The sequence below is a fragment of the Acanthochromis polyacanthus genome, chromosome 12 (assembly GCF_021347895.1).
Source record: "Acanthochromis polyacanthus isolate Apoly-LR-REF ecotype Palm Island chromosome 12, KAUST_Apoly_ChrSc, whole genome shotgun sequence".
Classification (NCBI taxonomy): Eukaryota; Metazoa; Chordata; class Actinopteri; family Pomacentridae; genus Acanthochromis; species Acanthochromis polyacanthus.
The window spans coordinates 35,994,181-36,011,379 of NC_067124.1; the positions used below are offsets into that span (position 1 = coordinate 35,994,181).

The 17,199-nt window shown below is 41.2% G+C and overlaps 1 protein-coding gene across 1 annotated transcript; it reads right to left on the reverse strand.

Annotated features, from left to right (window-relative positions):
• Positions 1 to 19: 19 nt before the first annotated feature.
• On the reverse strand, positions 20 to 17,179 carry erp44 (endoplasmic reticulum protein 44). Its single transcript, XM_022192996.2, has 11 exons — positions 17,007 to 17,179; positions 10,698 to 10,770; positions 9,602 to 9,641; positions 9,194 to 9,309; positions 8,227 to 8,411; positions 8,018 to 8,133; positions 7,735 to 7,909; positions 7,405 to 7,516; positions 7,183 to 7,324; positions 3,728 to 3,830; positions 20 to 2,602 (listed from the first exon to the last, which is right to left on the reverse strand). Exons 1-11 carry the CDS (start codon positions 17,064 to 17,066, stop codon positions 2,492 to 2,494), a joined length of 1,233 nt encoding a protein of 410 aa, XP_022048688.1. The 5' UTR covers positions 17,067 to 17,179; the 3' UTR covers positions 20 to 2,491.
• Between the last annotated feature and the right edge of the window lie 20 nt (positions 17,180 to 17,199).

Consider the following 17,199-nt stretch of genomic DNA (forward strand, 5'->3'; position numbering starts at 1 on the left):
ATCAGACGGCACAACGACATCCTGTAAAATGGTTTTTAATTTACTTGTTCCAACTCTTCTCCCCCTCTGAGATGACTGATTTAGAAATGGCATCACTCCCCCCCACCCCTCCCGGAGCTCTGTATGTGGGCTGATATGTCACTATGCAGGTATCTGTTGGCCTCTATGGAAGGGCAGGACGCACAGTACAAACTTAGAGATGGGTCCCCAAACTCGTAGTCCACTTGTAGGGTTCTCAGGGATCTAGACTTGTACCAAAACCTTGAAGACATATAAAGGAGACAAGGACTCGTATAAAGTGGCAGACTAAATTTCCGCCGTTCGCCGCTTGGGTTTTCCCCCTCTCTCGTCTCTCGGCCTTTTGTAAAACACGGGGACAGTCCGTCTTTTCTTCTTCCCCCAGCGTGATGACACATTTAACAACAGGTAACAGCAAAAACAACAGCCATTTCAGAAATTCGTGGTAAAATACACCTTTTTTTTTTTTTGATTCCCAGGAGCACAACTCGGGGGTTGTTACGGGCAAATACAGCGCCCATTAAAGTACCCAGCCCCTCTGTTTATTTTACCATATTACATATGGTGGATTTAATCAGACTTTTTAGACACTTATCAACAGAATAGGAGTCAAATTGTTTGGATTGATTTGGGTAGAAAATGTAGAAGATTCCTGATTGCATCCATGAGCTATATCCACTTATTGTTTATAGGCTCAAGAGGGGCTACAACTGACATAAGGATCAAATGCAGAATTCATGTGCTTAACCCTCGTGTCGTCCTGTGGGACCAAATTGACCTGTTTAAAAGTTTGAGAATGTGGGAAAAAAAATAATTTTCACAGTGACATTTCTAATGTCCACATTTTTGGGAAAACTTTGAACATTTTTTGATGGGGTGGAAAAAAAAAGGAATGTTAAGTGTTTAAGAACATTCACAAAAAAAATCTACCAAAATCCAGCAAAATTCACTGGATTTAGTTTTTTTTTTTTGTGAATGTTCTTAAAGAAAACAGAAATTTTACTGATATATATGTAAAAACTTTATATAATTTCAGGATTTTTTTTGGAAAATTTTTACTCATTCGTAAAAAATATTTACAAAACTTTTCTTGCCAAATTTGTAAGATTTTTTAAAAATAAAACTTCAGGAATTATTGGAATTTTCAGAAATTTGGGGAATTTTTTTGCTGAATTTTTGGGATTTTTTTTCAGAACAGGAAACAATATTTTTTGCTGCCTGTAAATGAGGAAAACAAGAGGGTTAAATACACTTTTCTGCCCCCAAGTTCAGCTTTAAGCTTAAATGAACAGGTTTGTCAGTTTTGGAAAGCACAATCCCAAGCAAATTCTAGTATTTTTTCATGATTTCATGCCTTTCCTCCTTTCATCTGACTCTGTTTGATTTGCTGCATGTATTTGTCACTCTCATATTGTCACTAGACGCCCGGTGCCTCTGCAGAGAAGCCTCCACATGGCATGATGCTGCTGCCACCACCAGGCTTCATCAAAAGTGGGGATTTTTTGGGGGGTATTAATGCAGTACAAAAGCCATAAAGCAACTTCATTTTGATTACTTTCTGTTGACTGGTGACAAAAATTTCATTGCATCCACTGTGGCACAATATTGTGAAAAAAGTAAAACATGAAAAGATCCCAGGAACATTTTTTTCTAAGCACTGTAAGACATGTTAATCTATAACCGTGGTACCGACCGTACCAGGGAGAGAAGGGACGCATCTCAACGGGCTGGAGTAGCTCAGTCTCTTTATCTTGTCTTATTTGAAATTAGAGTATTTTTCTCAGTTCCTTCTGTGTGTGCGGAGAAGATATGGAGATAAAGCTACTTCAAAACAGGCATACCGATAGAACTTGTGCTATACAAACTGAATTAAACTAGAGTTGGTCGTATTGAGATGCAGCCATGAGGTCAGTGAGACTAAACGAGCGTCTCCTATCAGACAGGCTCAACTACCCACAGATAAGAACCGTACAACCGGAGTGAGGGAACTGTTGATTTTTTTTTTCCTCTTTCTACAAAATAGCAGGGTGATGGAAAAAGAAAAGGAATAAAATAAAGAAAACTCTGCATTTAATTTAGACCGACATTGAGACTCCAACGCAGCACAAACATATTTACAACCTCCGGAAAACAAAAGTAAAAACTCTTCATGTCCTAATGCCCCTGACCCTCTGCCCACACACTTTTTTTTTTCTTCTTTATCCCCCTTCCTTTTTTAATTCAAAATAAAAATTGTACGTGAAAGAGTTATGAAAATATAGGTTATTCCAACATGGTGTGTCATGGACCGCGCTCCTCCTCCTGTTCGTCTTCGCTCCTCTTCGTTTTCCCCTTTCTTGCGCTTCGTCTCGTTCTTCAGTAAGGGTGTTGGGTGTTTTGCTGTTCTGTCCCGCCGGCCTGTCCCAACCCTAACCCCCTCCCTGACCCCGGGGGCGTGGCATTGAGTCACAGGATCACTGGAAGGCCGTTAAGGTCACAGCTCGTCGCGGTCCCGGGTGAGGATGGTGTAGCGGGTCTCGCTGGGCCCGAGCTTTTTGAACGAGCTCTCCGGGGGACTGCTGGCCACCTCTCCGCCCGTCTCCTCCTGAGGGCGAAACGCAAAACAAACGCTCGAATTTCAACGGTTTTCAGTGACACCTTGTTTCCACAACGCCATTTGTTCATGAATTTTCCTCGAGTACATTGAAATTTTTCTACTTTTGCAGCAGACTGTGGCTACATCAGACGGTGTGTATCAGGAAATTTGGAAAATAAAGGAGCTAACAGGCTTTTAAGTTGTTACTGCGTTGACTGTCCATCATGTAAAGAAACTGGTTTAGCTAATTTACCACCTGCCGGCTGTGTAACATACAGAAAACAAAATATTTCACCAAACTGGTTCCAAGTGTGGCAGCTCCTCCCTTATTTCTTGCCATACTGGAGTACTGCTAAAAAATTGCCAGCCTCACCTGGAAACTCCTATTTTGGGGCATAATTGTGGTACTGTACAGCCTTCTATCACTGGTGTATTGATACTTAAGTCATGCATGCTGTGTAGGAGAACCTGGATGCTCAAGATGTGACGTCCTACTGAGGTTCGCACTGTCTTTGGCCTTCCTTTCCCTTTGCTGCAGCAATCGATTGAAATTCTCTCCAGAAATCTCTGAAACTGTCATCGCTTCCATCACCTTAGATCTTTAAGCAGAAGCTGCAGCAGACCCTAGCTGACCACTGCACATGCTGACTGTTTTTATTGAATAGCTGGCATTCACTTAGGGTGTTTAAACAGTTGTGTGTCCTTTTTTTGTGTATGTATTGTTTATTTCTTATCCTTCTTCCTGCTGGGGCCTCTTGTCAGGTCATCACTGTAAATGAGAAATTGTTCTCAACTGATCTTACCTGGTAAAATAAAGAATAAATTAAAAAAATAAATACTGTGAAGAGCTAGTGAGTGGCTTGAAGTGTATTTCAGTTCAAGAGTATTTTGAAAAGTAATGTTTTCTGGTGAGGCTGAGAACTTTTCAGTGGTAGTAATGCTCTACGCACATATTCCATGAAACTCTGGTAAAAACTGCTAGCCTCTGATTAGCCTCTTGAGGCTGCGGTGAAGTTTTCATCTGTAATGAAACATCTTGCATCAAACACTGAGGAGCACAATTCGTATATTCTACAGATATAAAGCTAAGCTGTGTGGAAACGAGACGTGGCTCCATGGTGCTTCCTGACTCACCTGTCCAGGCGTGCTGTCCGTGGGGTCGGGGCCGTGGTGGAACTCTCGGTGAAGCTTACCGGAGTGAAGGTCCAAAACAAACTGCCTCAGTTTGCCGGGGGTACTGTAAAAACAAAAGTAATGTCAAATGGAGGTAAAGTTAAGTAGAACACAGCCTTTGCTTATCCTGTGTGAAACCGAAGCACAGATTTTGAGGGGGGCAACTTCTAAATCACACCATGTCCTCAAGTAAAACATAACATAAAACGAATGCCACTTGTTTAGAAGTGGGTGCATGTTCATGAGACTATTATTCTGATAATAAACCACTCCTTTCCCCACTCAGCAGCTGTCTTCAACCATCAACAACTGTCTTAAACACAACAGAGAAAAAATGTCTGTAGATTCTCGGTCATCCAGGTCATGGTCATCGTAGGAGCTTGAGTGGAAATCAACTGGAGGTTCTTGAAGACGTTTCACCTCCAAAAGGCTTTTTAGTTCTAGGGGTGTTATAGAATTTACTGGGGCTGGACCCGAATATTCGTTCACTACGGCGGTATCCGGATATTAATTTTGGTATCCGAATATTCACCCCCGCCCCCCCCGCCGACTCTGACGTCACGCTTCACTTCGTTGCATAAACACAAGACAAGATGCTGAAGACCTCCACTGTTTGGGAATTCTTCAGTTTAACTGAAGACAAAATGAAGGCAAAATTTAAAATGTTACGAGACGGAACAAACATTCGGATATTCGTCTTTAATAGGGCCCAAATATTCGGAGGCCAGAAACCCCTATTCGGGGCAGCCCTAGAATTTACACCCCCTGTCAAAGGTTTTGAGACACTTTCTCATTCAAATAAATTAGAACCCGTCTCAAAACTTTTGACAGAGGGTGTATAGTCACACAGAATTAAAGGATTCACTTAGAACCAGAAAGTCTTCATTATCATTGCAAGCTCTGAATATAAAGATATTCTTTGTTGAATATCTGGTCCGTATTTGCCCTAAATCAAAATACTTGGTGTCATTCTGGATAGTTAATTTTCTTTAGCCCCCACAAGAGTAAACATCTCATGTACTGCCTGTTTTCATATATATTACCACACTTTTCTTTCTCAATGCAGCACTAAAGCGCTTATTCAAACTCCCCCCCCCCCCCCAAAAAAAAAAAAAAAAAAAAGTCTCCAAATCGTTCAACACCTGCACCAAATCCACCGACTCATCCTGTACTGTAACATCTTCCTCTGCTGCTCTGCAATGCGTTTCAGCTCTTAGAATAAACATCACGGTTGCCAGAGACTTCAGCTACACATCTATTAGCGGTTCAAACCAAGTTCAAAATCACAACTCATAACACGTTTGTTTACAAAAGAGGGCCTAATCTAACTCATCTGTTTATGTAATATCCACTCTCAAGATTAAATAATTCTTGTTTCATTACACCCGATGTTTAACAAGGCGCCAATGAATAAATTTTACTATTATTATTATCAATTGCCCCCCAGACTGCTGGTTCCAGCTCATCTTTCAAAAATGTTACTAAGACATTTTACACGGCGGAACTTCACTCATTCGGACGCATTCCTGCACACGAAGTCCGACAGCAGAGCTGCTCAAACTACAGAGCAGGTCGGAATTAAGCGGCGATATGAGACAAAACATCTCGTGGCAGCAGCAGCAGCAGCAGAGGACGCTGGTCCCCGCGGACATGTCATCAGGCGGCATTAATCCATAGCAGCACCGTCCTATGAAGTGTTCTTATTACCGACAGGTCATGAGCTGTTGTCGTAGCACACAGGCGGGCGGCGCTGGTCCCCGCTCACAACAACACACACACACACACACACACACACACACACACATATGTATATATAAGATACACTGTGCTAATGTAATTACAAGCTGTGTGCCACATGCGCTGGTGATGTGATGTAATTAGGCTGTGGAGGGCCAGTCAGTCCTCGGGGCTGCTTTCTATCTGATCAGACTCTGATTGGGGGACGGGGAGGGGAGGCCGAGTGGTGGGGGGCAGAATAAATAAGATTAAATTAGATTAGACTGGATTAGTTTAGCACTTATTGCACGTGCCAAATCATGTCACATTAGCTCCAGTGTCCTGGCCCATTCATAAAGGACGGATTTTAGGAGGTGTGACATTTCTCCGGTGCTGAGTGCGCCGTGGATTAGCGTGCGCGTTCTGTGCAACAAAATTGACTTAATTTGGTGAAGAGCAGATCTCATTACGGGCAATTACACATGCAGGTGAATGATCTATCATTTAGCTCATCAGTGCCAGGCAATAATTCCTCAAAAAATATCCGAAAGAATGTTGAAGATATCAAAGTGGACACAGGAATGATTCATCTGTAAATTATGAGAGCAGTTGTGGACGGGATTCATTTACATTTGGATGAAAACAATTACGGGTCTTTTTTATCCCTAAAAACTTTTTGGTAATGTTTAGATGAAGATGCAGACACTGTAGTGCGATAAAATTGTGATATTTGATCAAAATAATTGCATCCTTTGTGTATCAATGAAAATGTTCGCAAAAATAAGTCATTTCTTTTGAACAGATTGTGTAAAAAAAAACCAAAAAATTCCATGAATCCACGAGTGACTTAGGAACCAATAACAGTCACGTGATGAAAATTCTGGGACCTACACCAACTCTAACAGCCGAAAATCCCAAAATTTTCATCACGTGACCGTTATGTGTTCCTGAGTCACTCACGGATTCATGAAATTTTTAGCTTTATACACAATCTGTTTTGAGGAAATGGCTTTTGTTTACAAAAAAAAAAATCCACTGAAGCACAAAGGATAAAATTATTTTCGTCAAATATTGCCATTTTACCATACCACAACGTCTGCATCTTCTAAACATTACCAAAAAAGTTTTTAGACAAAAAAACATGATGTGCAGGATGTTTATGTAGAGCTGACAGGAGGAATGATTCAATCAACCAAGAGAGAAAATAAAACATATATGATCAATAAAATACATGCAGTTTGGCTCAAAAAAGCTACATGGAGGCGCATGCCACTGGAAGATATGTTCATGTTTTCTGCAATATCGTTTATAGAGCTGATGTGCAGACCAGTGTAAAAACTGTAAATAGTGGAATAATAATAGTCTGTAGAACCATATTTTTTCCGGTGTTGGTAACATTTGTGGAAACTTAAAAGAATGTTGTGAGGAAATGACATTTCTTTCTATTTTTAAAACAATGAAAATCAACATTTTTATGATATATGGCATTATACTGGTATTATAGTGCAACAGAACACATTTCTGAGTTCTCTCTCCTTATAGCTTTGGTTGTGTTCTTTTCATAGAGGTGCAGGTCTTTGTGGTTAAAAATGAGAGCACAGTGGGTTTTAAAAAAAAAATGACAGGGGCACATGAAACACCCAGAAACTGCCTGGATGCATGCAAAAACTTGGTTCTAGAGAAACAAAGTTGCTACTTACTCGAGGTCTTTGAAGTCAGGAAAGACATACATGTGTCTGAATGAGTCTATGGCAATGACGGGACAGTCAGCTGGAGTTTTCTGGATGTGGAGGAGAGGATGGCGGAACTTATCGCAGTCTGCATGGAGGAAGTTTATAGACCCTGAGGAGGAAACACCAACATCAGGAACACCGCCTCTGTACACGCAGGAGTGATCAAAATTCACACTCAACGTCACAAACCTTTCTCGCTGATGAGCTGGCGAGCTACTTCCTGTTGGAACTTCTCTAAGCTGTCTGTGTCTTCTTTAATGTGGAACAAAATGAGGAAAGGGATTCCTTCTTCAGTCAGCTCCTGGAGAACACACAAAGCGTACGAGACAGATGGAGTCAGGGCCTTTTTGAGGCTCAGCAGATGGACTACCCACAGACTCCATGACTACCCTCTGGGCTGTTCCTCAGTGTAAATATGTACATCCACACATGCATATTTAGACGTCTAATATTAGACCAATACAGCCAAAAAAACACTCAAAGAAATAGAATATTATTATGAGAAAGCAGGTAACAAACCTCTCCGTTTTCAAAGGTGATCTCCCTGACCAGAGGCACACACTTGTCCTGGGCCCAAGCGTACGTCAGGTCAAAGTTGGTGAGGGATCCGAGGTAGACCATGTCGGGAACGTTCTCGCCCAGAGGTTTGTAGATCACGTTGTCTCCGCTGAAGCGCTCAGACTCGGATACAGCGCTGCAGGAGTACAGGTCAAGAATATGAATGTAGAAAGATGAAGAATGACGCTAAAATATCGAGTAATAATTAACTCTATGTGGATCTAAAGATGCTCTTCTGTCTCACCCAAAGGCAGCCAAGAACGTGCAGTCATCTCGAAGGATGTTGGCGACTTTTTCATACGTGTGGTAGTTATCGGAGTCCTTTTTTTCAAAGTAGCCTATGATGTTCCTCTTGCTCCTCTGTTGGGTAAGAAAGTAAAAAATGTGTCACCGTCTTATGTTAAAATGTGGAAATTTGGATGTTAATCCTCTAAGTGTTTTTGTACCACTTACATCCACAGCATTAACCTCCTCCATTGAGTGCAATTCTTTTACTGGGTCGACCTTCTGCTGGCGGATGAAGTCAGCGATGGCCACCACCGACCTCTGACCCCTGTACTCCCTCTTCATCATCATGCCGTTGCGGAACAACTTCAGCGTCGGGTACTTGGTGATGCGGTAGCGCTGTGCTATGTCCGCTGCACAGAGGGAGGGGGAGGAGAGGCAGAGAAGAAGTTAAGTAAAGAAAGACGAATCAATTGATGAAGAGCAGGAGGTGGAGTAAAAACACATGGGGATGGGTGGATGAGGGGCGACGGAGACGGCGGTTAAACCTCGGTCTGAAAACACTGCCTTCAGTCAGCTCCGAGCTCTGATCTCCCACATGAAAGCAGCCCCCCCGCCAAGAGTAAATATTCTCTGTGCACACACTGAATGGGGGTGTGTGTGCATGTGTGGCAGGTGTCAATCTCCCCGCGGGGCGTCTCTAAGCCTGCAGTCTTCACAGGAAGCAGCAGTTTTGTCATTAGTCTTCAAACAGTTCGCAGGTCATCAATAATTCTCTTTAATTTGCTTTATCTCAAAAGGCTGAGGCGGCGGTTTATGTGTCTGTGCTTTGGTGTGCCGGGCATCTATGTGTACGTATGTGCATCAAATATAGTAGCAGCAGATGAGCGCTTCCTATATGTAGAGTGAAGGTGTTTGCAGTTTAGGGCATTAGATCGCCGCCTACACCAGCTCTAACAGTGGTAACAATAATTCAGGTGATAAATTAATCGTTTCAGTTTCATTTTTCAGTTTCAGCTTCAAAATGAGTAGCTTACTTGTCTTTGATACACTCTACAAATACAAAAGTAAATATAAAAAATGTTTTAAGTACAATTATTACTTGCATATGTAGAATATGTGTCGATTTTTGGGGCATTTTCTTGTTCATGTCAATAAGAAAGCTAAATTCTGGTGGTAAATCAGTGATACTTACAATGCTGGTCGCAGTCGACGCGAGCGAACACCACCTGCTTGGTGTCAGGAAACTCCTCCCTCACTATGTTAGATGCCTCCTCAAAAATCGGATGGAGCATCTGACTGAATCTACACCTGTAGGAAAGCAGTGAAATAACCTCAGAGGACTAAATTTTGCAGTATTTGATTGTTCTGTGAAGTCGTTTTGGCCTACAACAGATCCATGTTCAATTCATTACTAGCAAGCACGTAGAAGTCAGTGAGATTATATCGTTACATAAAAACCCCTCAAAAATAAATGAATAAACTGGAATCCAATTATATTTTTGGCACTAAAATGTGCAGGGAAGCTCTGCATTATGGAGAAAACTCAATTTAACATCGCTGACATAACACACAGACTGTGAGAGAGAAGCAACACACTTACCAGTCTGCGTAAAAATTCACTAATGCCACCCCAGCATTATCTGCAAGGAAGCACACACACAAACAGGGCATAAATATAAGCCTCTATACGTTACATAATGTACTAATGAAAGTACGTTTAGCTGGTGAAATTAATTAAGTACGCTGATTATACATAAACCCTTCAGTTTTCTGTCACTAAAGAAGACAAAACAAGAAAGGCCATTAGAGAGCGTTGTAGCAGCAGTATTTGCAGTGTACAGGTTTATTAAATGACAAGTTTAACCAAGGTTCAAGGACCGTCTGGTGGTCCTTGAACCCGACACACCTGTTCAGTGACGTGGAACAGATGTGCTGGCAGTGATGGGCGTGGACAGGACGTTTTGTTTGGAGGAAATCCAGACAAAATAGAACTTTGCGCTTCCAAATGACAGTTTTAACTCGCCGAATCTGGGCTTAAAATGCCGTTATCGTTTTAAAAAACATTTGATTTTCAGCTCTCCAAAGATCCTTGAACTAATCAGCATGTGACGTGCAGTTCTACATGTCTCAACTGAAACATTTGCCAGAAATAAATTATCTGCGCTAGTCAGATTCTGTAAAAGAAAAAAACAAAAAAAAAAACTAAAACTTCTGCGTTTCTTGGCACAACTGAGAATCTAGGAGTGACTCAGCTGCAAACAACACTCACTCGGGGACTATTTGGCTGAACTGCAGGCTGTGTTTACACAGAGCAGATAGGAGGCTACTATGGAGCCAAATGAAAAATGTCAGTAGTAAATATCCATAGCATGTAGAGCTAACATTTCTATCAGTATTGTGAACACTTGGCGGTACTTGGGATAATGTTGTACATGTTGAACTTCTAGAAACTGAATTTCCACCTTGCCTTTTTTCTGATTTATGGCATTAGAACTTTGTTAAATTGCACAGCTCTCTCTGGTTTCCATAGAGGTGCAGGACTTTACATTGCAGTGAAAAATGAGTCCACAGCGAGTAAAAATGTGACAGGAGCAGAGACAGCCAAGCTAACCATCTGGTACTTTCTAAATTTTATACTTATAAACAGAACAGTGGGCACAGATTTCCTCTAACTTGAATCAAGTTTGGTGCCTTACTTAGGACGTCATCAATGTTGTTTGTGTCCAGACTGGTGATTTCTGCTTGTCCAGGAGTAGAGAGGCCCATCACCTGCAGACACACAGCAGCAATTAAAACATGCATGAACTGATTAAAACAGCAATGTGTGTGTGCAAAAATGCTTGACAGTGTACTGTAGACTAAAATATACCATAAACTAGGGATGGCCCGAATAGTGGTTTCTAGCCTCCGAATATTCGGGCCCTATTAAAGACGAATATCCGGATATTCGTTTCGCCGTAACGGGGGGGGGGGCCGCCGTGGCGGAGACGGCCCGAATAGTCGGATCCGTTCGTCTGGTCTCCCGGGTCTACATTTTGCCCTCGTTTAGTCTTTAGTTAAACTGAAGAATTCCCAAACACCGGTCTTCAGCATCTTGTCTTGTGTTTATGCAACGAAGTGAAGCATGGCTTCAGAGTCGGCAGCCACTCGGCCATTCGGGTGGTGTTTACAAACACGAATGGAGGAGCCGAAATGAGCCGAAGAACACGGCGGGATGAGCCAAAATGGGCCGAAGGCGCAGGGAAGGACGAGCTCTGAATATTTTCGTCTGGGGGGAGGAGGGGGTGATCACATTGACATATATGTATATGTTATAGACATGTGTATATGTTTATGTGATCACAGGACGAGACGAGCCGATGTGGGCCGAAGGCGGAGGGAAGACAGTAACGCTGCATATTCTTTCCGCCCGGTGATGTCCGACGGCCGGGGTGGGGTGGGGGGTGGGGGGTGGGGGGGTGCGAATATTCGGATACCAAAATTAATATCCGGATAGTGCCATAGCGAACGAATATTCGGGTCCAGCCCTACCATAAACATAACTCATGCCTTAGGATCACACAAAGGCGTTGCTTTATTGCAGAATGAAAGCCAACAGGTTAATTTGTTTCTCTAGAGAGCAGCTGAGCGACTAAGATGCTCATTTAACCAACACCTTTTCTCCAATTCCCAGAGGGAGTCCCAGGACAGCTGAGAGGTTTAGTCTCTCCACTGCTTCCTGGTTCAGCTCTTCTCCCGCTGTTCCTGGTACTGCGCTAAATATACCGTAAACAATGTCACCTCTGGCTTGTCCTTTCCCGCAGAGTGGCGCTCTCTGTGTAACCTGGTGGTTTCCAGGAACAAGTTTTTTTTTTTTTTTTGCATGTGTGCGTATGCAAATGTGGACAAGAGCTGTACACAGTTTGATGTTCACATTGACATAATTAGGGCCAAGAGATAAGTTTTTCAGGGCCAATGCCGTGCATTAGTAATCAAGGACGTGATAAGAGATATGTGGAGAGAAATCCCGCTGTGAAAATTCAGTAACACAAACCCCAAAACAAAACTTAGTTCAAATTCCTTTGTTTAGTACTTGCAACATTTATCGTTCAGTCTGGACAGATAGAGGCGACTGTGTCAGAACCAATGTGGTGCATCTTCAAAATAATTTACTTAATCAGGAATTGGTTAAAAAAATCTAACAAATGCTGAATATTGGATTGAATATTTATCCGGGAGCTGTCTCAATGCATTGTTCAATTAGCAAATGTTATATTAATAAACCACCAACAAATATTTACTGCAATAGTTTAGATTTCCAAGAAATATTTGCCAAAATTAAAAAAAGATCTATGGTAGCAACTAGGTATGAACTGATTATTGGCTTTATCAGATCCAGTATTCAGCGACTTTTATTTATTTATTTACCTTAATTCAGTTCGATTTTATTTAGAACCTGTTGAAAATGTCTTTAGACTAAATGCACCTCCCTTCCTGAATAAAAGCAGCAACAAAAGATGTGAAAAAAACATTAAACTGTGGAGCTGCAATGACTAATTTATTAGTTGCTAACTAATAATTTAATTGCCAACTATTAATACTGACAATCAAGTAATTTTTTAAAAAGAAAATAAAGTCAAAAGCTTCCGATTGCAGCTTCCTAAATGTGAACATTTTCTGGGTTCCTTCCTCCGTTTTGACAGTAAACTGAATGTCCCTGGGTTGAAAACAAAACAAAGCATTTGTCATCTCGGGCTTTGGGAAACACTGATCAACATTTTCTGACATTTTATAAAACAAACAACTAAATGACTAATTAAGAATATAACCAACAGATTCATCAATAACGGAAACAATCATTAGTTTCAGCGCCACAGAGGAGCGCTTCAACATCCATTTCCTCTGGTGTGTTGAAGCCACAAATCTCCAAAATACATAACCTGCCATTTGTGAATAAATCAGCTTTGATAATTATGACTTCCACTTCCTAACCAACTCAGAGACTGGGCCTCCCTTAGGCTTCATTTTGCTGTGTTTTAGTGCATAAATGCATTATTGGTTGTTTAAATAATGTGGCCGTTTACCACAATGACGCTGCACAATTTTTTACAAACATCCTCTTTTTGTCAAACATCTCATCTGTGCGCTGGAGCTACAAGATGTCTAACGCTTCAGACCAAAGATAACTGCATTTCGGTGGAATTCACACCTTCGGCAGGGCACCTAAGACTTTCCTGAAATATAATTATCTAACATCACATCACTGACGTTTGATTTTACACACTGCATGACTGTAAATCTGCCATCATTTTGCGGTAAATGTCACAACATTAAAAAGTATATCGTGAAAAAGCACATTACAGCTTCTCCTCATCATTAAATATCACTGACATAACATTAGTTGTTGCCTGGGGAACTTTATTTGGTGCGAGCGAGGAAAATAAAATGTTTCAGACATCCATTTTTCTCTGCTGCACCTTCCTTGCTGTAGACCGCTGAAACAAGTATGTGGCTGTAATTATGATGTACAAACTGGGGTTTTCTGAATCTCAGCTTTGAATGCGACGCTGCATAAAAGAATCCTGTATGAAAGAGGTTGGTATGGAGAAAATTTAAGGGCTAAAATGACATTCGCTGGAGAGTGAAATGTGAGAGGGAACACCAGTGTTGGAGAGGACTACAAACCAAAAGCACAAAAATAAAAAAAAGCTATTGAATCCTGAACAACGCTTATGAAAAGAGGATATTTTTAACAAATAGGACTCTATTATGAAGCATATTCAATCAAGGCTATATTTTTCTGCATCTACTGCCACAGCTGCTGGAGTCCACCCTTTTAGAACATTGCAAAGCTTTAAAAATATTGCCTGCAACACTCATTTATCTGCTGTGATCTGTGCTGACTTGAGTTCCTCTTCAAACAGGATATATGGCGGTCATCCTCCTTGAGGCTGCGACAGCTGCAGATCAATAGAGTTCTGAAGAAGACTGCACATTTTTTAAGTTAGACAGTCAGAGTTGGATGAACTTCTGCTCTCACACAATCCAATGGTTTTTGTCTGTCGCCATCCTTTATTTTAGTGTAAATTTTGGCTGCAGCTACCTATTCTTTCTGTTAATAATGCAAATCTTGACAATGTCTTGATTAAACAATTAATACTGTAGTCAAAAAACATCCAGGGTGACAAAATCTAATTGCTTTGGTTTGAACCAGGTGTGAACTAACCATGACGTCACCCGTTGGTTTCAATGCCAAGAAAATGAAGCCCGGATTTTGCTACTTCCTGGTCGCCATTTTGGATTTTTTGGAGCCAGTGACGTAAAACAAACAGGCTGGACCGGAGAGCAACTAGGGGCAGGACCAGTCTATGGGCGGGCCAGACTGAGAGCTGAAGACTCTCTTATCCCGCCCACATTTTACCGCAGAGGCTTCTGTTGCTGTCTATCAAGTATAGCCACGCCCCCTGGCTCTGCCAACTTTAACGATTTATTTAAAATTCAGTATTGATTTATTTTAAGATCGGCCACTTGATCTCTCATTTTGACCATGAAAACTAACGGGAAAAAAATCCTGAGCTGTAGAAAATCAGTCTATCAAATTTTATTTTTTCCGGTGATGAATTGGGGTCTATGGAGCAAAAGCTTTTTGGAGACAACCCTAGCGGATGGTGTGATATTGCAAGTTTTTGACACTTCCGGGTGGGCTTCAATTTTGGAGCCAGATGCTACGTCCATCTTTATATACAGTCTATGGTTTGAACTAAAATCCAAACATATTAAATTTGCAAAGTTTGATGACAAAGAAAGAAACTAATTTGAGAAGATTGCTGTTCAGGTTTAGTGTGTCTCTCTGAAAAGTTGCTTTAATGTTTAACTTGCTAATGAAAAAAGTCAGCACTATTTTTTGTCTCCTAACTAATCGCAAGTGATGTCGCAAAACTGCAACTGTTGGTTATTTTTTATTGCAGAGTATTTCCTTGATTAAGTGATGAGCTGTTCAGTCTTTAAAAAGTAAGAAAATAGTGATAATCAGCGCTTCCCAAAGCCCAGCATGGCAAATACAGGCCTGGGCGATAAGACAGTAAGGACATGAATCAGCAATAGACATTTAAACAGCAATTAGAATATATAGTTGGACAGAATGTTCGACAGTTTCCATCAAATGCAAACCACCATGAAATCGCTGAATGAACAGCTCAGTTGCATGAACAAAGCGTGCTCCCTCGCTGGCTTATACAGTCTATCAAATCCCTTGATAATGAAGCCCCTATTGGGCCTCTTGTCACCTCCATTCACACCCACAGGCCTCCTCCGGTGGAGGCTGTGACCAACAAGGGACCAGTGGTTGCACTTGGTTCTTACTACCTTTGTACCTTGAGAAACAGTCTCAAGTAGTTAAGCTGGTTAAATTCTAATTAACCATTTCGAAATTAGGTCATCAAAATGAACTAACAATACCAACTGAAATTAAAATTTTATTGTGATATATTTTGTGCAGCCCGATATATATCTTGTTTTCTCTGCAGCCCAAAAATATTCTCAAAAGAAACTAGAAAAATGACTCACATTGAAGCAACCAGAATCAAACTGTTTTTACCTTTGTTTGGCACATATAATAAACATGTGTTTTTGAACTGCAAAATAACCTGTAGTGATAGGGCTAAAATTAAAAATAATGCAAAAGCAGAGAGGGCTGTGGATAACATTTGGTCAGATGGTCTTACATTAGATCTAAATTAGTTTTGGTACTGCATATTTACTAGTTAAATCCCATATAATATCACAATAATGCCACAGATGCACCAAGACAACATCTATCCCTTCTTTTACCTTCAAAATAAGAATATTATATTGCTGTTGAAAGTTCATACAATGGTTAATTAATCAGTTGATTATTTACTCAATTAGAAGAGAAGTTGTGTGGTCTACAAAAATCAGCATTTCTCAACACCCAAGATGTCAAATGTGTTGTTTTGTTTATAACTCGAAGATATTCAGTGTACTGTCATGGAGGAAAGAAACCCAAAAATATTCACATTTAAGAAGCTACAGTCACAGAATTTTCATGTTTTTCCACCAAACAGTCTTAAATTTAACGACCGATAAGCAAAATATTTAGTAATTAAATTATTTAATAGCTGACAAGTCAGTTAGTTATTATTACATTTTCTCGCTCTCCTTGAAAGTTCACCCGTCTCAACATTGAAGACAAAACACAGTAACCACACTCTTGTATCACACAAAATGACACAGCTGCACAAAGATATGAAAAACCACACCTGCTGTGGTTACAGACCTGAATAAACTCTGCTCTCCTGTTCACACACTAGTTTTAAGTTTTCATTCTCGGACAAGATGACAATCTATCTAGTTCCGGGTTGTCAGCCAATGAGAATGAGCCACAACAGAGGAATTTACCAACCGGCGAGCATCACTCAAAGACACACACAGACACACGAAGAGTGCAACTATAAACTTTGTACAATAACACAACAACGAATATAAGGCAGAAATAACACCGTAGGTCACACCAATTGATTAACTTTTACTAGCAGTGTTCGCAGTTAGCATTTAACCCACAGCTGTCAGTATGTGTTAGCTCCTGATGCTAGCATGGATGCTTTAACCCTCCTCAAACTAAAGGTATAAGTAACTCCAGATAATTTTTTTTCAAATCTGACATACTCTGAGTGTTACGTGAGAAACTTATCTTTTATATAAGATGGATTATGGTTAGCAGCACAGCTAACAACACTACCGGCTGCACAGCAGCTGGATAATTTGATTAGTTCTGGGAGTTTCTGGAAGTGAAGCACAGTGGAAAGGCCTCTTGAATGAACCTGGCGAGTGTCTGCGGCATCAGAAAACGGTCAGCCGGCTCTCTTTGGCCGTTTTTAAAGCCACGTCTCAGGGCAGCAGAGGTTAGCTAGCTGCTAACTAACCAGCGGCAGTTACTTAAGCTAACATTAGCCTGCACTGATGGCTAAAAGCAGCTAGCGGTTAGCGACTGAGACGCAGGATCTTACCAGCAGAATAACCGTCACAAAGTAGGTGTCGAGAGACGGAGGTGCCGCTAACAGTTTCATTGTACGGTGTAGTTATTGGAGGAGGTGCTGCTCAGTCTTCAGTCTGTCTCGACGCCGCCGCTTCTTCTCACTGCAGCAGGAAACCGACGGCGAACCGATCTCACGGTGACCACGGAAACCAGAGCGACACTTC

Excerpts from the sequence above, each read along its gene's own strand:
- erp44 (XM_022192996.2), bottom strand. The coding sequence starts at position 17,066 with ATGAAACTGTTAGCGGCACCTCCGTCTCTCGACACCTACTTTGTGACG. Across the intron at positions 9,310-9,601 it reads GTGAATTTTTACGCAGACTG|GTGTAGATTCAGTCAGATGC; the intron begins GTAAGTGTGTTG and ends GCTTTCCTACAG. Across the intron at positions 7,517-7,734 it reads TCACCTTTGAAAACGGAGAG|GAGCTGACTGAAGAAGGAAT; the intron begins GTTTGTTACCTG and ends TGTGTTCTCCAG.